Source organism: Phycodurus eques, chromosome 16, assembly GCF_024500275.1.
Source record: "Phycodurus eques isolate BA_2022a chromosome 16, UOR_Pequ_1.1, whole genome shotgun sequence".
In the NCBI taxonomy this organism is placed as follows: domain Eukaryota; kingdom Metazoa; phylum Chordata; class Actinopteri; order Syngnathiformes; family Syngnathidae; genus Phycodurus; species Phycodurus eques.
The window spans coordinates 22,671,086-22,696,797 of record NC_084540.1 but is presented as its reverse complement, the minus strand read 5'-3'; the positions used below and the strand labels follow the sequence as shown (position 1 = coordinate 22,696,797).

The 25,712-nt window shown below is 51.1% G+C and overlaps 2 protein-coding genes across 13 annotated transcripts in view; both read right to left on the bottom strand.

Annotated features, from left to right (window-relative positions):
* The window catches only part of LOC133414377 (axin-2-like), a 62,558-nt gene extending 48,823 nt beyond the window's left edge, over positions 1-13,735 (bottom strand). For 2 of the 5 annotated variants that reach the window (XR_009770008.1, XR_009770009.1), the window contains exons 1-10: positions 13,477-13,735; positions 11,737-12,673; positions 10,169-10,294; positions 7,276-7,378; positions 5,575-5,715; positions 4,985-5,493; positions 4,632-4,805; positions 3,981-4,202; positions 3,761-3,904; positions 3,185-3,328 (exon numbers count right to left, since the gene is read on the bottom strand). Coding sequence is in view for 3 of the 5 variants with exons in the window: in XM_061699679.1 (XP_061555663.1) it covers positions 3,185-3,328; positions 3,761-3,904; positions 3,981-4,199; positions 4,632-4,805; positions 4,985-5,493; positions 5,575-5,715; positions 7,276-7,378; positions 10,169-10,294; positions 11,737-12,533 (2,357 nt within the window). In the remaining 2 variants the exon portion in view is untranslated. The remainder of the gene's footprint in view (positions 1-3,184; positions 3,329-3,760; positions 3,905-3,980; positions 4,203-4,631; positions 4,806-4,984; positions 5,494-5,574; positions 5,716-7,275; positions 7,379-10,168; positions 10,295-11,736; positions 12,674-13,476) is intronic. The other 3 variants (XM_061699680.1, XM_061699679.1, XM_061699681.1) reach the window with 3 other exon arrangements.
* A 9,887-nt stretch (positions 13,736-23,622) lies between these two features.
* The window catches only part of cep112 (centrosomal protein 112), a 103,232-nt gene continuing 101,142 nt past the window's right edge, over positions 23,623-25,712 (bottom strand). For 7 of the 8 annotated variants that reach the window (XM_061699729.1, XM_061699732.1, XM_061699736.1 and 4 more), the window contains one exon: positions 23,623-24,857. In XM_061699729.1, coding sequence (XP_061555713.1) covers positions 24,687-24,857 — 171 coding nt within the window. In that variant the 3' untranslated portion in view covers positions 23,623-24,686. The remainder of the gene's footprint in view (positions 24,858-25,712) is intronic. The other variant, XM_061699733.1, reaches the window with a different exon arrangement.

Below are 25,712 nucleotides of genomic sequence, written 5' to 3'. Positions count from 1 at the left end.
AACGCAAGACGGGAAATGGCGTTAGGACACACGAGCTCTTCTTTGTGGCTTTATGACGCACTCGGTCCTCGGTTACAGACTGTTCCGACAAACGAGGACTCCGACCGCACGCAATGAACTAGTTAGCGCGGCCGTCGGCAAAAGAAAACACGCTCAGTTAGCAGCGTACTTACTGGCTTCCTTTCCATCGTTTCCTATTTGGGGTCTAAAAGTGCTTTTCGTACAAATATTTACTCTATTATGACTGTTAATCTATTAAAAGAAATGTGTTAAGATATTTGGTAATAAACAATATTTAGTTGTTCCATGAGTGCTGATTTACATTACATACGAGCATCGTTTGTTTAATTTTTTTGGGGGGGGGGTCAATGTTGACGCCCACACGTTGGCTAGTTAGCATGTGGCGCTAACAGCTAACACTGTGATTTTATGCCACTTTTGTGGAACCGTTTGCGTTGGCAGCGCTGAACATGACGGAGTTTTGTTCCTAAGATGGCGACGACGCCCAAATTCGTACGCAAGTTAGAAGAGGCCGCAGCCGATCGCTAACCTGCGCTCACGTAGTAGTCCTGTCAGAACCGCACTGCACCGCACCTTTCACATCATAAATGTTGAGCAATCAAATGAAACGCTGTTAATTACGGTGGGAACTGGGCGTACATCAACGCGCATTCTTACGCCGCTGCACAAACTAGTGCGTCACCTCAACGTGTTGAAAACCGAGGACTTCTCTTTTTTTGTCATCGGTGATATTTGAGCTGCAAGGCCTCCAAAAGATTCAAACCTTCGGGCCACTGCCCCTCATCGAGTCCATTTCGTACGAATGACCAACCAGTGTCGTATGTAGTGTACGTAAAGAGTGGACCGAGAAAGCCTCATTTCTCCCAAAATCCGCACCGAGGGTCCTTGCCAGCCCCCAAAACTGATAAAACCGCAACTTTTCAAATCCCGTCCGTCCTTTCAAGCGTGCGGATGCTGCATTATTGCGTTTTCGGAGGGCATCGGTCACTTAAACCGAATGTTGACTTCAGTGGACGCGAATAAGATGGGAGTCCTTGGCGGGAGGTTGACTTTTCGGGTAGCCTACAAAACACGGGGGTGTTCTCTTCGGGACGTCAACAAACTTCGCAAGTGGAGGCGAGGGCAGGGCTGGTTCATGTGTGCCGTGACTTCAGCGGGCCGTTAATGATGCCGGCCGCCACCATCCTCATTCTGGAGGAAGAGAAAGCAGCGGGGGGGGGGGGGGGGGTCTCACTCCGAATTCATCCATTAACGATGTCATGGAAAAATGCCTCGATTTGCTCCGCGTGTGCGTGTGTGGGTTCGTCTGGAATGTTTGTGCGTATTTTGTTTTTTAACGAGAACACACGATTCTGTTAAAAGTATAGTCCTGAGAAAAACATGGGCGAGGAAGGTGTGGGGGTGTTTTGCGGGTGGGAGGTGGGCTCTACGTGGGCCAATGAGCACGCGGGTGGCCATTAATGAAAAGCAGCGAACACGCAGGAGGCGTCGACGTGTTGACGACAGAAGACGGAAGAGAATTAACAGCGTCGCTCTGACACAATCATGATTAAACCTTATGTCTTTCTATTCTTTAAAGAGGAAGCATCAAAAGGTTTTGAGCTGGGGACAAACGGCCAAAGAGACGGACGGAATTTCCATCGGAACACGCTTTATGTGGCTCCATCTGCCCCCTCTCTCGTTTCTCTTTTCCTTCCCTCGCTCTCTCTCCGCTCGCGCTGACATCTGGCACCAATATCGTCTGGCAGGGCGCAGCATTACTGTTCTTTGTTGAACCGCTGCCATGCTGAAGAAATGACCCAACTCCGCACATTCTCTGGCTGCTATTAAAGCGCCTGCCGCTCGGCTCTCCTTTGCCCCTTCCCGACAGAAAACGCGGACGGTATGACACGGGAAATGGGCATAGCGAGCCCGAGGGAAAGGAAGAACGGGGGAAGGCGTGCTCGTCATCACAACTGTTGCCCCGAGATGCCGTCGTTCCGCCACATTTCTCCGATTAGGAACGCTGCTCTTCACGTCGCGCTTCTCTCAGAGGCCAGCGTGGCGCCAACGAAGGGCGCTTGATCGTTTGGTCTTGTAAAGAACCAATCAAAGTCCGCTAACGCAGCCCATGCAGGCGGATCTGGTGCCGCCCCCGCCCCCCCCATAAATTTTTTTTAACTTGTGTAAACATCGTTGCGCGTACAATCAATGCGAGCACAAATGTGCACACATCACAGCTGAAAGGGGAGGGGGAGGAAAGCCCCCCCCCCCCCCCAATAGCATCAGTGAAGCATTTGCATGCTGGCCATTTGTGAGAGTCTTTGTTGGTTGAAATGAAAGCGGCCGAGGCTTCAAAGCGGCGTATTAAGTGTGCCTTAGCATGGAAATCAATACCAGATGGGACCCAAATCGCAGCAGTTCAAGCTCTCCCGCTCACCCCGACACCGTCCTCCCTCGCCCTCTCGTCCTTCTCATTTCGCCCCCAAAACGCACACGCAGGCCTGAATCTCAAGCCAACCGATAACACCGCTCCCCTCAAGCCAAATCGGTGTGGCAAAAACCTCTTATCAGCCGAACGGACCTCCCCCCCAAGGACAAACCATTCTAAACCGGATCAGCTCCAAAAGAATGACGTCACCGATATTCACGCTTTATTCACTGAGAAATAGACAAACACGAGGACTCACACTAACCTCGACACTGCCACCTCTAACCCATGTGGGAATGATACCAAATGTTTTCAAGTCTCCCCTCAATCCAAATCTGTGCCCCGATGTCGGTTTCTTCCTCGGCACGAGCCCCAAACAACGTGCTGGTTCAGCGCTATTTGCCTCATTAGCGATCCGCTGGGAACTGCGAAAACTGCGCCACCTTGGTTGCGATTATTTTGGCAGTGGCGGAAGTTGAAGTTGCCCATAGCACGCTTGCAACTGTTGATTTGCGCAGTGTCAACACCTCACGTGTCGCCAGGCCGCAAATGATAGGTTGAGTTTGATTTGCGATTTCCTTCAAAATAACCAAAATGAATCCACTGCAACCCTTGGGTGATGACGATAAATCGAGTGGAGCACTAGTGGCGCCGTCAAAAAAAAATCGCTCTCTGTTGCCACCTGACGTATGAAAAGGTTGACACGACTTTCAAACGTCTTTTGAATAATGCGTCCTAAGTAATGGTACACACCTGTAGCTTCCCCTCTTGCGCAGCTGCTCCTTGAAGTGGCCGAGGGTCAGACTGTGGCTCTTCATGGTCCTCCGGTAGGGGATCTCCTCCCCACAAAAGAAGTAAGTCACCACCGTCTCCCCGCTTTTCCGACACTCCGCAGCGCTGCAAAACATCGAGACGGAGACAAATGGCGTGAGAACAAGCTTGAAGGAACAAATTCCGTAGTACAAATACAGTTCAAGCCAGCCTGGTTGCAACCGTGCGACCCAGTAGTGCCCATATAAATAGGAGCGCGACGAAAGGGGGGGCTACAGTGTTATCGATTCCCCTTCAGCTCGGTCCAAGGCTTTGTAGGCCCACTTCAGAGGAGCCGTGTCTCTTTGCTAAGCTCTGCTCGGCCCGGCCAACTGGCAGCTCGCTGAAGGACGACCAGTAAAAATGACACACAGAAATGAAAGGCGCGTCTCGGTCAGGTGCTGCGGCGACGACAGACCGGCTCCAGATCGAACGGTGATCACTAAAATAAGCGGGTCTCCTTTTCTGAGCGAGGGCGTGCACGTGTATCATCGTGGAAGGTTTTTGGGGCAAACGTACTCGTCGGATTGGCGGCAGAGGCCGCTGGTGGCGGGGGCGAGGTTAGGAACGGCAGGCGACACGGGGGCGGATCCCCCGCTCTGCACAGGCACGAGGTGGCTCTTGTCCCGCTGGAGCCCGGACAGCGAATGCCTGCAGAGAGCGCTACAATCATCATCATCATCATCATCATCAATAACAGAATGAGAGACCAATTAACGGCTTAGAAAGCAAGTTGTACCTTTGCTTGGCGGTCTTGGTGGTGGAGACCTCCTCCAGTCGGCGGCACGCCTCCTCCAGCTGGGCCAAAGTGTTGGGAGGCGGCAGGGGGGGCATGGCGGGGTCTTGGATGAACGGCTGGGACGGCTGGTGGCTGCGAAGGTGAAGGCAGTTTCCGCCGCCGCCCCACGTTTGAGTCTGCGTCGAGGAGCCCTCGAAAGACTTTTTGGTGCTTTGGGTGCTGCTGCGAGGGAGAATGCCAAAGAAATCAATGAATTGAGGACAAAGAAATCAATGAATTGAGGACACAGCCTATCACAAAAGTCCCTTAAGATGATCTGTCAGAGAAAAACAGTCAACCCTAATTTAACCGACAAGGAGACAGAAGATATACAATTCAATAAAAACTATAAAAAGCCTGCAAGGAGCCACTTCAAATACAAGCAGGATGACTGTCGGCCTATTTCTCCTTCGGCGAGGTGTCATACATACACATGAACAGCGGTTATCATCTGCCTTATGCAACTGCCCCCCCAAACCAGACATCTGGCTTTGTTTCACAGCAAGGTTTCGTATCCTTGCAGTAAAATGAACGCCGTAAGCCATTTCTAACCTCATCCCAAAACGGACTTCTCGTTGCATTGAATGAAAATGTGTCAAAGGCCGAGCTCACCTCGACTTGTGCCTGCCTTGTCGCTTGCTTTCCAGGATCCACTGCAAGACGTTCTGAGCGGGGTCCGCCGTGTCGCTGGGCAGCTGGAGGGGGCCGCACTCCTGCGCGCACCTCTCGGACGCCCCCTCTTCAACTCCTGAGCGACACTCGCGTCTGGACAGAGAGCTGGAACGCCTGCGAGCAAAGCCGACACAAGGTTCACGTTGACGCCCTCAACAAATCAACACGCTCAACAAGGTGGTGAGGAAGGCTGAGAGGAGGGTGAAGGACAAAATCCATCTGCATTCTGGGCATCAGGAAAGGATTTTCTTATGGAGGAAATAAACAGGGGGAGTCGTCTTTAGTGAACTGACCCCATGCTGGTGTCGGTGGAGACGGCGCCGCACGTCTCGCGGCCCAGGCTGCGGCTGCGCTGGTAAGGCTGGCAGGGCGCGCACTCGCCACTACCGGAGGAGCACAGAGTGCGCACCTGGAGGGCGGCCTCCCTCTCAAACTGCTCCTTGGTCTTGGGCCCGGCGTGACGGTGGATGTAGTGGTGGTGGATGTGCTTCGTGCTCTGCCTGCTCACGAGGGTGCGGCCGGGGCCCAGGGTGAGCGTGAAAGCCCCCCGGTCGGGACTAGACAGGGAAGCCTCGAGTCCGAATCCCGGCCGGGCGAAGGGCCGGTGCTCCGGTGAGCTGGAGCGGGGCGAGTGCCAGATGACGGTGGGCGACCGGCAAACGGGTGTCTTCAGGACCCGCGAGAGGTGCTCGTCCAGGATGGCCTGGGGGTCCTCCTCCGAGGAGCTGGGCAGGAGGCTCAGCGGGTGTGGGGGAATCTGCTGAGCACTTCCCGCGATCTCGGTGTCCTCCCGTTCTTCCTCCTGGCGAAAAGCAGAAGGTCTCAACGCTCGAAGAAGACAAAACACTGAGGTGTCCTTTCGTCCACTGAGAAGCACACAAACCTCCTGAATCTGCTGCAGCCTCACCTCCAGAGAGCTGAGGGTGTCCTGTTCCCTCTTCAGGCTCTCCAGGCGCGAGATGAGCTGGGCCGCAAACTTTGCCGGCTCCATTGGGACGCCTTCCTTGGGAGGGCAGCGGGTGCGCTGCGGAGACAAGCAAAATATGTTGGCCGTGCCGCCGTCCGATATCGAAGGCTACGTACAGCTGTCCGATCCTCAAAAGGGGGTCGGGGGGTTGGAGCTCACACCGGGTGGGTTCCCTCAGCCGTCCTTAAAGCCATCTATCTCACTTCAAAGTGTCCCCCCCCCCCCCCCCCCGTCAAAAATCAAAACGCAGTGAGAGACGGTACGAGGCGATAGCCGCGTGTGTGTGTTGGGCGGAGATAGATGGGAAGCAGTCACTTTACATTTCGAAATAAAAAGGCACGTATCGACAGGGGGTAGGAGAGAGCTCCAGGGAGGACGGATGAGGGATTAAAAACAGGCGGAGATGCAAAGATGAGCGCAGGAGGGCAGAGAAAAGGAACGTGAAGAGAGCAAAGGAGGCACAAAAAAGGATGGGAGATCAGAAAGGTTGAGATAATGTATCCCCCCCCCTCCCCCGTCACACACTGGGCAGCTTTGAGCTACGAAAGTGACAGAATACACACACGCACGCACACACACACGTGCGCTCATATTAAATTATTTGCATTTTTTTGCACTGAGGCTCTCTTTTTTTTGTTGTTTTCTCCCATCCCTTTGTAGTAGAGATGAAGGCGAGGAGAGAGAAAGAAAGTGAGCAAAAGAAGCGTTCCGATGGAGCCCGAGGCTGCGTGCGGCACCCAGGGAACGGCAGCCATCGCCAAAAATCAGACGGGGAAACAACAACAAGGCCAAGAATGGGAAAATAACGCAAAGCGGGAGCACCGGAGACGGAGACGACTTGCCAGAGCCCATCTGCAGATCTGTTCCCCCCCCCCCAAATTGGTGCATGTCAAAGTGGTGACAAAAGTTGAGGTTACGCCGAGTTTATTTTAGCCAGATACTTGTTTAAAGGCTTATTGCAAGCTGCGAAACCTCAAGTCAGCTTCCATTAAGAGCCTTAAGCTAGCAAGTCCCCTTTGACCCACTGAAAGCTCACACGACACGCGGAAAGTCTTCCCTTCGATCGCGCACCTCTGGGGGTTGCGGTGGGGGAAAGGGTTAGCTCTGTGGGAAGTTGTCACTTTCCTGCGCGCGCGCTCCAGTCATCCTCGGATCAAAGCGCCGCGTGCGAACGCGTCTGAGTAGCTTTGTGTTTTTGTTGGGCTCGTTTCGGAGCCCTCGGGATAAAGCGGCAGAAGATCTTCCTTCCCTCGTCTCTTCTCCAGATTTGCATCACCGGTCGGGGAAGAAGAACCCCGGTGTGTCGTGAGCGCGCCGGCGATAAACAGCTTAGAAACCTCCCGCTCTCCCGCAGACTTCAAGGAACCCTAACGGGGGGCGGAGGTGACGCCAAAGGTAGCGAGAGGCCTCGTGCACGTGCGTGTGAGCGAGAGGAGAGGTCTTTGACGTTTCTCCTCAGATCTTCGCCGGTGTTGTGGGATCGCACGCGACTACTCACACAACCAAGAGACCCGCAACAGAGGGTGCTATGGAAATGACACCATACAACCCGGCTTGAAAAAGTCTCGCACGCGGCCTGTGCGCAGTTTTTTCGCGTGCGTGTGTTAATCTACTTACAGGGAAAGCAGGCAGAGACACTTGGCTGTTCATCCGCACGTTCCGCTGCATCTCCCTCTGAAGCAGCTTCTTGGAGCTCAGTTTGTAAGGAGGGCCGGCATCGCTGTAAAACCGTCAGACAGACCAGAATAATTGTCAGACAAATTCAAAGATCAAAACAGCCCTCATGGAAGACGGCCTCTCTCATCTTGAAAAACGTAAAATTCCAAAGCAATTCCTGTCTTAGAACAACAGAGTGAGCCGAGTTCAGTTAGCCATGACGTCAATTCGATCCTTGAATTTGAACCTTGGCAGGGGCATCCGTTAGCGGCGTCACATGATCGTAGCGGGCCAACACTTTAACCCGCCGCTGAACTCGGAAAAAGGAAAATGGCGGAGGACTCGGAAGAGGAAAAGTGGAATCCTCTCTCTGGTTGCACTTGTGCTCTTTCACACATAACAACGGCACTGTGTCTAGCTCCGCCCACTGATGCCTTTTCACGTTTATTTGGATGCCGACCGCGGCTAAACGGAGCGCACTGCTCAGCTGAGACCGGCAAACGCCGTGTCGAGCGTCTCGGTCTGCCGCGCGACTGCAACGATCCATCGAGTTTAGGACTCCGTTCGTATCTGGATTCGTGAGCTGCGGTTTGATACACGATTTGAATTTCTTTCTTCTGCTCCGCTTCGCAGAGTTGAACTAGGATTAGCAGGCGGCGCAGTTTTGCTCACTCCGGTCAGATATCCCCAGAAAGTAATAGTCTTCAAACTACTTTTATTTTTAAATCTCACATATCTGTACCGGGTTGGAGGCACAAACTTTGGGACTTTGGGAAATTCCGACATTTCAAAAGCGACGGGTTCGTCTCAGAGAATCACCATTTCGGTTTCCGTATGCGGTCGAACGAACGAAGACACGACCCCGACAACGAGGGTTTGAGCTACAATCCGCGACGCATTCTTCTGATCGATACAACACTAGCACTGACAACTAAATCGAAAAGCGACGAAAGCGAAGTCGAAGATGAAGTCAAGCGTCCGACTTTGCCTGAAACCGATCCTACGCTAGATGAAAGAGTCGTTTCCAGCTCGGGCCCCGAGCGCACACGCCTTTTCCATTTCCCTTTCACCAGTCCAACAGCACGATCGCATTCTGTTCTCGGCGCTCGCCGAAGTCGGGTTTGCACACCAGACGTGCGAGTCGCTCACCTGGGCAAATCTTATCTGAGGGAGGGGCCGACCGCTTTAATGGTTTGACAGAGCAGAGCGTCTCTCTTTTCTGGGCGCCGAGCAGCCGTTTCCTGGTGACCGAGCCCAACAGAGCAGCACTTTTCTACTTCTGCTTTGAAATGCCACAGTCATGCGCACAAGCGCCCGCCCACCCCCGTTCCCCCCAATCTTCATTTGGCAAGCGCTGCCTCTGATCTCCGCACATCAAAAGGCTGGTTTGTAAGATAAGGTAATGTTTGAAGTCTGCGCGCAGCTGCATTCCCCAGCGTCCAAGCAAATCCATAAATAAGATATAAGCAAAAATTCCCCCTCCGCCGCTCTCTTTCTCTTCCCACCCAACTGCGTCCTCTCCTGCTGTGTCCGCCCCCCCGGCCCCCCGCTTCTTTTCTGTTCACTTTATCTGTGCACGGGATTCACATGTTTGCGGGCCCATTAAACCGACATTCTGATCGGCCCGAAATGGGAGCAAGCGAGACGACGGGGGGCGTGTCACCGTTCGGAGCAAAGTACAGACAAACAGAATACGTGCTACGGCGTCTTTGAAGCCCATACGCGACGTGAACGTCTCTTCCGTTTTGACGCTTGCTCCCGTTAGCTCGGTCGCGGTTCATCGCAACGTTCCCTTGTTCTGTCCAAAAGCGCCGAAAGGACACGCGGCGCTCCCGGCCCCGAGCGAGGACACCGGCGTGACCCGACGACCTCTCGTCACTTCCGCGACGCGTCATCCCTCGGAGGAACGAGGCCTCCGGCACGTACGCGCAACACGACAGCTCCTTTCAGCAATTATCGTCGGAAGCGCAAGCGACCTCTGAGCCAGCGGCTTGTTGATCATGCGTCTTGAACGTTACCCAAATGGCAGCATTCGCTGCGTCTGGCTTTTTCCTTTTTTTTCTGACTGTGAAAAACCTCGGAAGCCTCCCATCCAACCGAACCTAAACGAAGACGCGCACACACATTCTTCATTTGTTGAGTTAGTCTGCCTGACGTTGCAAGCCAGTGTTGAAAAAGGGACATGTTGCTTCAAACATCTTTTTAGTGGACATTCTAATATTAGTCTCCATATTATGTTCCTGTATTACATTTTAGCAACTGACAACTTTCAACATTCTCAAGTTTAACACACTTATGGCCTTTAAGACAACAACGCCAGAGCAACCGAGTCCATATGCTAATATTGCTAGAATTGTTCCAATTGGCCCACACCGAGTGGCGAAACAGACACGCAACGCCGGTTCGGCCCAGAAGAGATGGCGAACTCAAACAGACGACGCGGGTGACGCAAGTGGAGGAATACAATGTTTATACCTTCAAAAAAGCTTGAGCCTCAGTTGTGGGCAGAGAAATAGGAGTTCAGTACATTCAGATGTTGTCTGCCATCCCTTTAAAAATGCACATATCATCGCTGTTGGGCCGAATCCTCAAAACCTCCAAAACCAGTATTTTTCAGGAGATTTAAAAAAAACAAAAACAAACAAACAAACAAAAACTATCTATTGATTTACTACACGTCTTGCAAAGGATCGAGCTGTTTTTAACATTTTAGATTTGAATTTGTAAAAATAACAGACTCACTCATGGGGATTGACAAACAGTATGGATTTGTTTTGTGCAACATAACAGTCGGACGAAAGCTCCACGAGCATCAAAACGCCGACCGGGGCAGACAAGCCTTTCGTTGACTTACACGCTGCCGTCCGTCACGGACACGTTGTCGTCGGTCAGGGCGTCGCTGGACACCTCGCTGTCGTTGGTGCTGCTGACGGGCGCGAAGGAGCCCACGCGGCAGACGAGCTCTCCTCCCTTGGACCACCTGAAAGTCGCAGCCACAATGACGCTGATGCAACACACCACCCGTATGCCGTCTTATACAACCCCCCCCCCCCCCCCCCCTGCGTTGACCCCCCCGACGCCGCTTCTTACTCATGTTTTGCCACAAAGCCGAAGTCGTTAATGCCTCTCAATGGCTACTTAGCGACCTGAAATTCAAATGCAACTGCAATGGCAAAAGTTTCCCCCGTTTCTTTCTTCCGTCGCAAGATGCTCGCAGCTTCTCTCATTCCACTCGCGCTCGCTCTTTCCTCGGCACCGACGTCCCGCTGTGCACGCGTCCTCGCCGCGGCGCGGAGGAGGAAACCGGGGGGAGTGGCCAGAAAAGAAATAGCGAGCGGATGCGTGAGTGCACGTTGGGAGCGGGCACGGGGGCGGCTTGGCACCGCTAACACTGTAGCGGGCTTGACCTTCAGAGGGGCTCGCAAAGAGTCAGGTCTTTAAGCACAGCTGGCCTCGCATTCCTCCCCTCTCATTTATCCTTTCTCCTCCCTCGCTTTATTACGGGCCCCCCTCCTCCCCCCCTCCTTTTCAGCTCCTTTCCCCTCGCTTTCGCTGCAAATGCATCCCTGACTTCTCAAAAGAAAGAAAAGGGATAAAAGTGGAGAAAGGAGGCGGGAATCAGAGGAGCGAGGGCTATGGGAAGGGGGCGAGGGGGGGCGAGGGGGGTTGAGTCTCAACTGTAGCTGCCGCCACTTGGGTTTGGTTTGTGTTTTATGTTTTCAAAGAGTCAGATGAGAAGATGCAAAGAGACGGGGAGAAGGGGGAAATGTTTTGAATCTCGACGATGACAACGGGAGCGAGAGGAGGGGGCGAAAAAGAATCCGCCGAGTCGAGTTGAGCCCGAAAGCTCAGAAACGATCCGCAAAGGCGAACTCGTCATTGCACACGTTGTTCAAGTTTGGAGATCACTTGACTCACCAGCAGATTATCTACTTTATGAGCTTGTAAAAACGCGTTTGCATGCCCTCATGACAAAGGCCACGAGAAAGATCCCCCCCCCCCCCCGCCCCCCCCCCCCTCCGACCCCCGGTTCCAATTTCAAAGCACCGGAAATCCGGGCGAGCGGCAGCCGCGGGAGCTGCTGGAGCGCGGGACGGTGACGGGGCAAAAACCAGGAACGGAAAAGGCCTCAAACTATTCCAAGGTGTCATTCCGTTTACAACTTCAACGTTCCAAATAATCGAAGTAGGAACGGGCGAGCACCGACACGGGCATCGCTCTCGGGCCGCGGCGGCCTTATTTCCGGTTACCGGGTACTCGCGAAGGCCGCCGATACTTAAGGCTAAAAACGCCACGACGCGGAGTAAGACCTCCTCGGCCGATCGTCATTTGTCTTCGTTCACGACTATCAGTGCTCGATACCGACGAGCGCTACGGAGCGAATGGCGGTTCCGGTACGCATGTGAAAAAGTGGAGTCTTACCCGTAGCCCCTCTCCATCACCTCCAGCCCCCTGGCGGGCGCGGCGACCCTCTGCGAGGTCTTGACGGCCGTTCTGCTTTTGAAATCCAAAGTCCACTCCTCTTCTTCGTCGAGCGTGGGCAGGTATCCGCACACGAGCCGCAGGTCGCTCAGGCCGTCGGCGTTGACGTGATCGGGGTTCTCCCCGCCGCTCCGCACGAACTTGAAGAAAACGTCAGAGGTCAGGAAGAGCTGGTAGGCGTTCTCCTCCATGTTGGTCTGGATCTCCGTCTGCGCCTGGTCGAACATGGCGGAGTCGATGTGCCGCTTCTTGATGTTGTCCCGGATGAAGGTCTTGGTGGCGGGCTTGAGCTGCTTGGCGACCACGCTGTTGTTTTCGATGTAGCGCTTGTAAATGGCCTTGGCCACTCGCTGGGTTTTGGTATCCTTGAGGTCCATCTGCCGGAAGCCGTTGCAGGCGAACCAAAAGTCCAAGGTGTCGGCGCACTTCTCCGCCTCCAGGAAAGTCCGAAACAGGAGGGCGCCGTCCTGGTCCCCGAGGAGGGAATGCAGAGATTTGGTCCAGCGGGAGAGCGGCGAGTCCGGGGAGGCGCTGCCCTCGGGCTCCCCGAGGCCGTCCTGGTTCCTCCCGGTCGAGGAGCCCGGAGGGCCGAGCGCGACGGGCTTGCCGGGCTCCGGTTTCATCGCGGCGCGTTTGCCGGGGTAGCGGGGCGCCTCGCCCTCCTCCCCGGGCACCGGGGGTCGAGGAGCATCTTCTCGGAAACTGCCGGCGATGCGGTCCACGAGCAGCCGGCTCATGGCTCTCGACGGGGGCGGGGGGCGCGCCCGTGCGCGTTCGTGGGCCTCGCGTGCGGTTCCGCCTGCTGAGCTTCGCCGCCTGCGACCTCCTCGCCCTCCTATGGACGCAGGGAGTTTCTCTGAGGCAGCCCGTCTTCACTCTACAACACAAAGTATTGATCTCATCAAAAGCGGATCGAAACTTTTACAAGTAAAACAAAGCAGTCCGCACGGTACGGGAGCGATTCTGCAGCCCCGTTACACACGCGCGCGCACAATCGAGAACCTCTGACTTGATTTCGGTTGTCATCAACACAAATGCACCTGGGCTGCACCTGAACTGGACGCTTTGGATTCCCGAAGACACTTAGTGGCACCGTTGCGAGAGCCGAAGCGGGCTGGGAAACGATCTGCAGAGTTCGATCAATGTCGTGAGAATGCAATGCACCTGGAGGTCGACGAGATTCCCGCTCGGCTGTCAGAAGACGACGCGGGACACGTGCGTCGTGTCCCGCGTCTTCCTTCCGAGCCGCAGGCAGCACCTGCGAGCCTCCGCCGCGGGGCAAACTGAGCCCAAATGAAGGCCAAAAAAAAAATAAAAAAGCTGACCGACAAATACGGCAAGAAGTTTTGCACACACCGGGAAATTCATTCGAGGCTTCCTTCGGTCTTTCTGCGGCATCAATCGCTCCCGATCCGTCGTTTAGCGCTGTCGCGCGTTTGACCGTTGAAGGTCCAAATGTGTGTCAAAGGCCCGGCGCGCGCGGCGATGGCGGTACTTCTTGAAAACGCTTTCCAGTCAAAATATGAAGTTAAGTATATCAAGAAGTGAGAAGATTGGCTTCCGCGCGGAAATGTTGGGAAATAAGCGCTCCCTCCTCCCAACCGGCTTGACGGAAACTTCAAAGGCGAGGCGACGGCACATCAAAGCCAACTCCGCCGAAGAAGAACAAGAAAAACTTACCAGCTCGCCCGGAAAGCAACAAAACTGCCTGGGAGGAAAAGTCCAAATGGGATCCGGGGCACCTTTGTAATCCACAATCTCTCCTCGCTCGGCGGCCGCGTTCGAGTCCGTCCGTCCGTCCGCGCTTCGGCGGGGAGCAAAATGCGAGAAAGGGGCTGAAAAACGCCGCTTTCCTCCTCCTCCTCCTCCTCTTCCTCAGTCTCCTCCCTCCTGCTTTTCAGGCTGCTATGGCGCAAAAGTGTTTGTGTGTTTGCGGCTCTCCTCCTCCTCCTCCTCTTTTCTTCTTTTTCTTCTTCTTCGCCGCCGCCGCACTTCAAAGCGGGGAGCCGACAGGCAGGTCCTGGAAGCTACATAACGCGCCTCGGCCGGCATCGACCGCTCGCGTCGCGCAGAACCGCCAGCCAAGCGGCGCAAATGTGCGCCGGGGGTCCTCACGGCGAACGACGCGCGGGGGGCCTCGTCCGGATCGCGCTCGTGCTCGCCGCGACTGTTGCGTGCGCGGGCGCGGCCAGGACCTGATCAAAGGCGAGCGATCTCGCGCCAAGTCCCCTCAGGCTTTGGCGCGTCACAAGTAACTCATCCGCCGCCCCAATAGCATTAGCTTAAAAAAAAAAAAAAAAAACACACCAGCATTAGCGCTGCAATCCCTCTGTTGCTACATCAACTTGAAAAGGGAGTTTTTTTGTTTGTTTTTTCACCCCTCGTTTCCAGCTCTCCTTTTCTCTGCATAGTTTGCGAGATTAACCCGTTGGAAGCCTCGGGGATGCACAAAGCAAGCACCGACCTGCAACAAATAGCTCGCCCCGATCGGGTTTTTAGCACAACACACCGCCTGTTCGACGCCGTCCACCCTATTTGTTTATGCAGAAAATACACGCGGGCGAAAAGTTTATGCATAGCACTGCATAAAAAAAAAAAAAAAAAAAAAAAAAAGACCATCTGCACATTTGCAAAGTGAAAACATCACTCACCAGCGCCCGCCAGTGGCGACACGTGACAAGTGGAATCTGAGCAGAAAAGATGAGATTGCACTAAATTAGCCACCGTTCGTCACCTGTGAGATCACCTGGCGCGCCGCAGGAAATCATCCAACTTCCTTCATCGGCCCGAAGATGATTACTTAGTTACCGCAAATAACGTAGCGTCGTTCGTCTGTCGATGCCAGTGACGGATAACGACGGGCGGAGCGATAACTGCTCTGCGACTCGATGACAGAAGTTTAACTAACCTGTTCATTCACCGCTGCCGTTCATACGACACAATAAAAGCTCGGTGTTCGGCGAAACAGGACCGCGTTTCACACAAGAGTAAGTACATCGGTGAATAAATTGAGAAGAGGTCATCGTGACTTCAGCAAATTCACCCGTTGGCCGATTTTATTTTTGGAACCCATCCCTCGTTATTTGTGGAAAACCCCGCCTATTTGCATTGTTGTTCTTTTTAAAAGCTAGATTTTTCTTTTCACGTATGTCACGGTTTGATGTGTATTTATGGTTTAAACCGGCGGTGTCCGAACTATGGCCTTTTTTTGGGCGCTACTTTGTGTAAAAAGTTTGAGAACCACTATTCTACAGGATTTATTCTAACCCTACACCGATAAATAGAAGGAACAGATTCATCGCATTTCCATTCATTTTAATGGGAAACAATTGTTTCATTTGCGAACGTTTCGGGTTGGGGTCAAGGAACGAATTGAATTTGCAAAGCGAGGGTCGACTCTGTAAACGTTTTGTGGCAATTTTGCTTGGCGGTGAGCCACCGTCAAACACTGACCTCGACGAAGCAGCTCTTGAGGAAATGACCGAAAAGGTCAGCCCCCATTCGGAGGCCACTTTTATCGACAATCCGCGTTCCAACTCAGACTTCGACATACTTACAAGACTTCACTTCAACACCTTTTTGTAAGACTTTGACCAAAAAGGGTAGCACGGACGCGCTGAAATAAACAAAGCGATCATAATAAGCGTCACACGCCGCATAGATGGATGTCACTTCAATTGTCGGACCGACAGAAGGATCGATGGCGCCGACGCAAGATGCGCAAGATGCCGCTCGACGCTCGGCCTTCATTTCTCATGACAGTGAATTTGGCGGAATCTCTCGAACAGATGACTCGAAAGGTCAATCCCCATTCCGAGGACACGTTGTCGCTTTTATCGCCACTTCCATGCACAAAAATACCTTACGCATCAAATGCGGTGTCTCAGCACGGCAGCACGAAAACTCCCGAGGTCAAACGGAGACCTCAACACGCGACACACGATCGTCTTCAGTGAGCACGGCGTGTTCTTTTTTGTTTTTTTCTGAAAGCGGAGAAGTAGAAGCCTGAACAAGGTGTGAAGGGAAGAAGACCACGAGAACAAGAAATGCGGAATAAACACAGGAAGTGACTGACGTGGGCAATCGCCTCATCACCTCTTATCAAAGTGGAGGTCGACTCTTTTGATCTCCATCCATCCATCCGTCCATTTTCTGAGCCGCTTCTCCTCATGCGGGTCACGGGAGCGCCGGAGCCCATCCCAGCTATCGTCGGGCGGGAGGCGGGGTGCGCCCTGAACCGGTTGCCAGCCCATCGCAGGGCACATACAAACAAACAACCGTTCGCACTCACAGTCACACCTACGGGCAATTTAGAGTCTCCAATTAATGCACGTTTTTGGGATGTGGGAGGAAACCGGAGCGACCGGAGAAAAGCCACGCGGGCACGGGGAGAACATGCAAACTCCACACAGGCGGGGATTGAACCCCGGTCCTCGTAACCGGGAGGCTGACGCTCTAACCAGTCGTCCACCGTGCTGCCCCTTCTTTTGATTTTCTTACATTTTATGAGAGTTAAATTCTTGTCACACTTCACATTGTCACATTGTTATTTAAAATTGTCTGCCCGGTAGATAAAGGCAAAAAGTTTGGGGGGGATTAAAAAAAAAAAGTGTACAGTACAACTTCAATTAAAACGCATATCGGATAAAGGTAATCGAGTTTCTCCGCCTACGACTTGGCAGCTCGGGTGGCTGAAGATCCAGAGCCACTTTCAGGGATCGAAACACTACATGAAAGCAAACAGAGTTCTGTCGGGTGCACAAGTTAGCGTTAGCTTAAGAGCGTTTGCTTCCGATAAGCGGCACACAGAGCAGCCGATTGGTCGGCGAAGCTGTCGACGCGGTGGCGGCGTATTTGCTTTTGCTGCTAATTCTTCATCCCTGGAGTACTTTGAAGAACTGCTAACTTCAACTGCGGGACAAAAATGCACAAGATGTTTCCTTTCATTGAAGAACTGCACAGTGTCAGAGTCGGTCACGTCCTGGCAATTTTGTCCCTGCCGTTCAATCTGGTAACCGTTAGGAAGCGCCCGCGACACCACTTCAAACTCTAACTGTGATGATCAAGACATTACATTCATAGCGCTTTGTGCAGATTTTTTCATGTCTGGCCATAGATCAATGAAGTGTCCAGTGAGAGCAAACAACAACTACAGATAAACAGATAGCAGCTCGTCCATCTGTTGCATCTTTTACAGGCCGAATTCAAAGATCCTCAAGTGGGTCATACGGCGATAAAACACGTCACTCAGACGACGTCCCTGTTTATTTAGCGACAGATGGCTAACGCAGTGTGTACTCTTTGCGCCGTAACTATGCGGTGTCATGAAACAATTTGAATCGCAGTGAAAACATCCATGCCATCAATCTCACTTTGGCGCTTCCGTCGGCCAAGATACACAACGCGGCAGATGTAGATCCGCTACACAAGCCGTTCGACCCCGCGCGAGACGGGGAAAGCCGCCGGCGCGGAGAGCATCGCCGCGCCGGCGGCTCCGGGGCCAGTTCGGCTCCCGAGTCCGGCCTTCGTCAACCCCCGTCGTGGCTCACGGGAGGTCCCCTACCGTCCTCGGCTCCCTTCGGAAGCGGGCTCGGAGGGCGATAGCCTACGTCCGGGGGCATACGGTCGCTCGGTCGGAGAATATATTATTAGCGGGATAGGCCGCACTCAGCTCCGCTACAAAGAGCGCTATCAACAGACAAGAAGGCGCGCGCATAAATCACACGTCCGATGAATTCTGCTTCTTTTCTTTGCATGCGTAGGGGAGGCGCAGATTCTTCTGCCGCTGCTGCCCAAAGTCATGAAAACACATCCTTTTCAACAACTTTAAAGGCCTTAAAAAAAATGTTGTTTCTTTGGCGGTCGTAAGTCGGCGCCATAAACACGGGCGGGTGCGCGCACGTCTACCGGCGCTGTCCCGGCCGGCGCTCGCGGCCCTGTGATCACGAACTGCTCTCAATTACGGTATTGTGTGCCGTTCCTCACGGCTCGGGGTTCAACTCTTCTGCGAGACCCCTTTGAAGTTTTCATCCCTTTATCTGGAGCCGGAGCCAAGAATTTGGGGGGCGGGGGGGGGGGGACAATGGAAAACGAAACCGAGAGGGAAGCTTATGGCAATTATCAAGCAGGGCCACGAGGAGGAAGTCGGCTCACGCGGACCCGGCAAGGAAAAGCCGGCAGATAAACGGAGGGAGCCCGGCCAGTCCTTGTAGCGCGGGAGCTGCGGTTCGAGGGTGGGAGACGGTTCCGTTTCAAGTTTGTTTGGCGTACACACACTCCGGACCAGAAGCGGCCGCCGCCCGAGGAAACGGAGGCTCGCTCTTCACAGCAGGTGACAACAGGAGGGGGACGACGGCGTCCGACGGGGGCGAGGAGCCGCACGCCGGTCGACGCGTCAGACGAGTGAGGCGCCGAGGCCGTGCTTCCGCCCACAAGCGCCGATCAGCTTTTCCAGTTCAGAATGGCAAACCTCGATCTGAACTGCGTGACAGCGTCTAATTAGCGTCACGGCAACGTTGCAATACTTCTTACAGATTTCAGCCCGAAGAAAAGTCGATTTACAAGTTTGCCGTCTTCGGCGACGGGAACAGAGGCTCGCTGTCCGCGTACTTTGGTGTTGAAAGCAATCGCTGTTATCGCAGCGATGTCGAGACAAATCTTATGATCGGACTACGCAAAGCTGCATCTCCTGTGAGTTCTGCTCACGATTGCGATGATCTCTTCGCAATTTATCCACAATGTGCTTACTCCATGTGAAATGTGGGCCTGTTTAGCTGAACGCAAAACTAAATCGTAGCTCTACTGTTATGCGCCATTAGGAGGAAGACTGGTCTTGGATCTCGAGACCAGTATGAAGACTACTTTGGGGATACAACTTTGTCTCAGAATCGAATCGATTGTATTTTTAGTCCGTCTTGTCTCTGACTCAAAACATCGGCGTACCATATATGCAAGACTTAATCTGGCCTTGGTCTCGACCTGCCTCGTCCTTGACTCAGTCTCGCGTGGTTTAAACGGTCTTGACTAAAACACGATGTTTGAACACCGTTTACACTCCAGGTGGAAGGGTGTCGTATTCGACCATGACAACACGGAAACATCGTGGACCAAATTGAACCAAACCGGTGGAAAAACGCACGGCGGCGCGCGTGGCTTTTCTCCGGGTACTTTGGCTTTCTCCCAGTTCTAAAAACCATTTATGTTAGCTTCACTGAAGACTCTAAATTGTCGTTGGATGCGAACGGTTGTGGGTCCGTACGTGCCCTGCGATTGGCTGGCGATCGGTCCAGGGTTTACCCGGCCTCTCGGCCAAAGTCACAACGGATGGACAGGAATGGATGGAAAAGAGCCTGAAAAAGTTGTTCCAGTAGAGGATGTGAGGGTGGGATGAGGAAACGGGAAAGAAGGGAAGTCCTGTTGTCAGCAGACTCCAAAGGCACGCCGGGAACCGCGCGAGACAATTACGAGTGCAGTTAAGACCGACTTTGAAGTAGGACATGGCGCGTAATACCCTTAAAAAGTGAAGGGGTGGCAACAATCCGCCAGTTTGTTATGAGGGGAAGGGGGCGGGCGGGTGTTTAGAAAGAGGAGTTTAAAAGGGTTCAGTTTGAGGGGAATAAAGTTGCATCATTTGAGGCGCCAATTGAGTCCAGAACGATGCGTTTCTTGTGTCGAAATAGATAAAAGTCCGCGTGGGAGCCGTCGCCCACCTGTGCGGTTTGATGATAGGATGAGTGTGCGCAAGCGAGACGGACGTGGGAAAGGCGCCGTGTGTCAGAGGCATCAACTGGGAGTGGGACGGCCAGGAAGAAGGAGACATGAAAGCTTGTGAACAAATACAAAATGGAGGAGGGTGGGGGTAGTTGAAGGTTATTTATGCCCCTCCCTTGTTCTAATCCCATTTTGCGCTTGACTTTTAAGTCTAGCGATGTATAGAAACAATGTCGGATGCACCGTCTAATCCTGTTCGGGCCATGAAGCCGGCTGCACTCTGACAGTAATGACTTTCATTTCCTCTTTTCCGGCAACGCGCACGCACTTTGTTGCGCCGCGCTCGACGGGACGGACCTTCCTCCTCCCTGACCGGCCTGAACCCGCAACCCTGGACTCCCTCGCTCATCCTTCATCCATCACTCGGCCCGCTCGGGCTCCCGGCGAGCCGATGAACTCGCTCGCTCCTTCAACTGACGCCACATTCGATGTCTTCCCTCCGCGGTCATTTACGCGGCAGTTTTCAACTAGCGGAAGTAAGAACGGTTCTGAGATGCAGACAAGACAGGAATGTATTCTCCGCTACTGTTCGATCCTAGACGTGGCTCCGTCGGTAGAGCCGGTCATCCGGTGACCGAAAGGGCGACGGCTCGAATCACGACTCCCCACTGTCCGGCTACTACAACTTCTAAAATAACAAAACTACTCTAATAACTGAAAAACCGTTACTACTCCAAAAATCATGGTACTGTTACTACTAGCACATGTTCCTCTCCACATTGTACAATAAAAGATAGATAATGATAGTAACAACAATGGGGAACATCCGATTTGTTGAGTTAGGTCTGACAGCTGTTTTTAACTCATTTTTGCGTGCGGAATCCAAAACTGATCTCCGTTTTTCTCTATCACGAGTTTTTGAACTATAGATCTGTACTTGCCAGACGTGCGCTCGCTTTATTAAACCTTTCAAATATTGACATTCAATGAAAAATGAAAGAAACAGGCATGACTGCAATGTTTATTTAACACTATTATGTTTTACAAAGAATATGGCACAAGTCCTCTGAATTCCTACTATGCTAGCTTTCTGTTTGCAGATATTGATAGTAGCGACCTATCGGGAACTGCGCGCAGTCTCGATTGTGACTGCACAAACAAGTTGCCACGTCGCTGTAGATGAGTCCAATCGTAATCAGCTGGCAAGTCTCGCTGCAGCTAATCAGTGGAATTTTGCTTATCTGAAGGGCAAGCGGTGGAGAAAAAAAACCCAAAACAAAAACGACTGCAATTTTGGAATCAGCATGCCAATTTTTGTTTTAATCAGCATAAAGAAAAACAAACTCAACAGAATGTTTTTTCCCAAATTGTTCCCCTGTGTAGTAATACACAACAACAGCTACTACAACGAAAATGAAGGCACACGTTCTTGTCCACACTGGCCTCTCGCAATTACGCAGACGCGACCCGCCGCGCCTTCTCGGCCGAGGCGATGTCGCCTATCAAGCCGCTTTTCAAAGCGCACGGCTGCATCTCCTTTTCACTGCTGGAGTGACGGGGCGCGGAAAAGGGGAGGGAAAGAAAAAGAAAGAAAGAACGGCACGCCATAAATACCCAAGTGACAAAGAATCATACCAGCCGGCGCGGAGACAAAGGAGCTGATGGTACAAGTGCGCAAGTGAAAGCGCGGCGTTGTGCGACAGGTTGGTTTATTTCTGCGAGCGGCCACAGGCAGGCCTCCTCAGGTGCGCGTCTACAAAAAGAGCACGTGAACGATGTTGTCATTCAGGTGCCGGTGTCAAGTGGCGTAAAAAAAAAAAAAAAAAAAAAAAGCGGCAGCTACGCCATGACCTTGAGTCACCTCCTTTTTACAACTTCGCTTATCTCGGCCTCTTATCCTCAAACAACTTGACGCGGGAACAAAAGAACACTGATAACAAAAACAAAAAGCAGCTTTGAAGGGGAAAATGCCCGATAAACCGAATAATCTCCATCTTGGATTAACAGTGTGTCATAAAGCAATTTCATGTGGCCTTTCTTTTTTTCCGGCCAATAAAGTACAAACGGGCAAACGCACGAGCGACTCGAGTGTCGTCGGGCAGCCTCAAATCAATCGCATACGTGCCCGGACGAGCGTCGGCCCGCGATGCGGAGATAAACGGCCGCTTTCATCCGTGACGTCCGCCGACGCGCATCCGGGGCGTCTCGGATTTACACAATCAACACGATCAATTAGTTGTCAGCGTAATAAGTGGGGGGAAAACAAATAAAATACAGCTGTCACACGTTCAATACAAATTGTCGAACATTTTTACTTGGTGATTTCAATGTATTTAATTTAAATTTACAGTTTGGCACCAAGATGAAATATTTCATTTGAATTCAATTCAATGTGATTTGCTGCTGCATTGCACATTTGGACGGGAGGAGGAGTGACGTTCACATTGATTCAAAAACACGCATCGACTTTGCATTTTGGTCATTTCAAGTCACGTATGTTTTTCAACATGTAGCCCTCCTCGACCGAACGTAATATTCGGTCCTTGACTCCGACGGCGATTGTCCGGGGAGTGAGTGCAGGCCCGGCGGAGGACGAGAGGAGCTGCTGCTTAAACGTTTCTATTTCCCTCTGATAAACTTGAAACACGCCATAAAACGTTCTCAAATCGAACCGCTAAACGTTCTCAAATCGAACCGCTAAACCGCTCTTGCGCCTTGTGCGGAAGCTCGTATGCGTGCGAGCTCTAAACCTCCCTGCCGTGCTTCTCAACTCAACTGAGCTAAGTTAGCACGTGCTAACGTTCTGGCTAACACCGGTAGTCAAACATAGGATCCATGAAATCAAAACTTTCAGGACGTACACTCAATCATTTTCATTGAAGCCAAGCTACAAAACAAAAAGTGAAGGATTACTTTCATTTGACATGGTTTTCCCCCCCCCATTGTAGATCGTGGAGGACGACGACTCAACTGCAGAGAGTACCTGCATCGGAAGTATTACGTTTATTTGAGAGGATGTCTTTATTTGTACTATATATATATATATATTTTTTTTTAAGGGTGGAGCCACCAGATGCGATGTCAGTTTATTGCTCAACAGATAATTGTTAGCGTTCAAACAACGGCGCTACTTTTTCCTGTAAACCGTTTCTCAACTGCAGAGGCATCTATTTGAGTGGAGGCTTTTGTTTTTGGGAACGCTTGTAAACGGGAGGAGCTCGAGCTAGCCACGCGGCTGTCAGTCGATCGGGTGACACAATGGCTTAGCGCTGTGCCGAAGATACTGGATAAATACTATTTATTTGACGGAGGCTTCAATTTGAGAGGAGGCTTTTATTTGTAGAACTCCTCGTCTCAAGGTGGCGTTAGACGCGCTGCTGTCAGTTGAGGCGTTTATTGAGCGCCTTTATTCGTACAAATGCACCAAAGTAACAGACAGAGCAGTCCCTGATTAATTGCGGCACTGCGTCTGTTTGGGGAAATACGGTCTCAAGTTTTCTTTGTGCGGGTTAGTTAGTAGTAGTTAGTTAGCAAATACGGTTCCTTGACCGATTGCTACAACGGCTCCTCTCGGTCCATCCATCGATGAGCAAATGTCGCCGAAGCCGTGCTCAAGAAAAAGGACTTCACGTTTACAGTCCTTTTTCTCAAGATGACATTCCTCCATTTTTTTTGTTTTTTTTTTTTTGCACAAATTTTTGAATTTGGCCTCCACATAAATAAAGGAGGGTGTCAAGTTTCATTGGGAGACAGCAGAGCAGGTTTCGCACTTGCACACGCGCAGGAGGTGTAAGCGTCGCGGGGGAAAACAAGAACCAAAAAAAAGCCATTATGGACGTTTTACAAGACACAAAGTATAGACGGAATGTATGCAAAGCAATGCGCAGCTTGGCTACCATGTTACACCACATGCCAACGGGAAATATTATTATGATTACAAAACCTCCTTCATTAAGAAAATAAAAACACAACAAAGAATGCAAACAGAAAATGATGCAATGTCTTTGAGTATAAAAAAAAAAAAAAAAAAAAAAAAAAAAAAGACGCACAGATGACGTATTCCAACAAAAATATGTTTAATAATATTCATGATACAATACAAGTATACACCCAGCGGACACTTCAGTAAGTAAACCTTGGAAATGTTTTAGGATCCAAAGCTGAGCTGCATAAAAAAATAGAAATAATAATGGAATTAAATAAAAAATTGAAAAAATAGAACTATTAATGGAATTGAATATAAAATGTAATTGAAAAAAACAATTTCAAGACAAAAGGAAACAAAGTTTTGTACACAAAAAACTGACTGAGTTTTTTTTTTTTTTTTTTAACTTAAACCTGTTCCACAGAATTGTATTAGTTAATGTAAACAACAAAATTTAAATTCTGTTGAATAATCGATATAGTATCGTACATATAAGTTCACTGCATCATACATGCAGCCAGTGCAGGCAAATCAAGTGGTTACATCGCAAAAATCCGCAAATAACTGATGCTCACGATCATTGCATTCAAACTGTTTTTTTTTTTTTTTTTCAGTCATCCCCCCCAGAAGCAAAAAACGCGAATAAACAGAGGATTGGGGGGTGGGGGGGGGGAATAAAAAATAAAATTACATCAATAAGCAACGTTTCTGTGAATAACGGGGGATCGCTTGCCCATACAAATCCGCCAATAGGCGAATGCACAAATGCCAAAGCACGAATATGCGGGCGGGGGTCCACCGTATACATTAAGATGAGCAAAAATTTCACTAGCCGAATAGCATAATTGTCGATGTCATTTTTAACTTAATCAATAAAAATGTTACATGTGCTTGCTAACAATTGTGTTTCGTTTTATCTTTATGTCTGTCTATATTTTCAGTCTTCCAGGTTATGGTCATCCACAAAGGTTGAATGGACAACGAGACCGTTGTCGTATCCTGAATTCTTTGTTTCCCGAAAACCTACAAAAATGACTTAGGCAATTATGTGATTAAGCAAACGTTTGGCTAACTAAAAAGCTTGTTTTCAACAAAAAGGCAAGCTCAATTTAAGCTTAAAATGTAATCTATGTGAAAAGAAATGGTCACAACTTTGTTAAAATTGATAAATGACACAATTCTGGCCCATTTTGCTCTAACAAACACACAGTTCTATAAATACTGAGATTTGTTTTCCTCCTCGTATTTGATGTCATTAAGATTGCGTAGGTGTACCTAATATTGAGGCCGGTGAGTGTGTCACAACAAAATGAATCACGCCAACATCATCCAAAATGATGATGCGGAAACGCTCGGAACGATCAATGCTCACATCTGATTGGACGTCTTCGTGTCTCCTGGACCGCTGTCCCGCTTTTGGGGTTACCTGGAGACAAAAGAGCAGCAACAATCAACATTACGCCAAAAGACTTTCTTGAGAGCGCCATCATGGGGACAAATATTGAAAAACCGCTTTCCTGACCGATGTCTCCTTTGAGATTCTCAACGTCCGACTGACTTTTTAGTAGCGAGGAGTGCCGTACTTGTCCCGAGAGTCGCTTGTGCGGTCGCGTCGTTCGATGAAGCCTCTCGTCGTACTTGTGCTATACGAATCAAACGATACCGTCGACAAGTATGCCGAGACATCGGCAATTCTCAACAAGAGCTTTAATCGTCCAGACTGTAAATGACCTCAGACGAGCTCCCACATACCGTGCCGTGAAAAAGTATTTGCCCCCTCCTGCTAATCGCTAACGTTCAACTTATTCGGCAATATCTTTGGCGTCGCACATGAGCCCGCCCCCGCGCGTCCCGATTTCACGGGAAACAACGGCTGAGCGCCCAAACCGGAAGGGAAATCAATCAAGTTGACTGCTCGTTCACAGTATGCTATTTATCCTACTCATCTAAAAATAGACACGCATATGGTAACGTCGGTAAGGAAAAGTGGAGTCGAATTCGTTTGAAACATCTTTTCCGGATGTCGGAAAGGAAGCACCTTTTCATCTCTTCTTGACCCCATGACCTTTGCCACAAAGGTTAAGGAAGGTTGTATCAAGGTTTGGAGATAATGACTTTCCAAAGAGGCCCAACATTTTATCACAGCACAAAGGTAAAGGTGACTTGTGTCTTGTGTGTCAAAGAATCGATGCGATAATATGACAATATACAGTTTGTTCATACACAGCAGTACACCAGTATTGCAAATCTCCAAATCGCACATTTCCGGCCAATCTCAAGC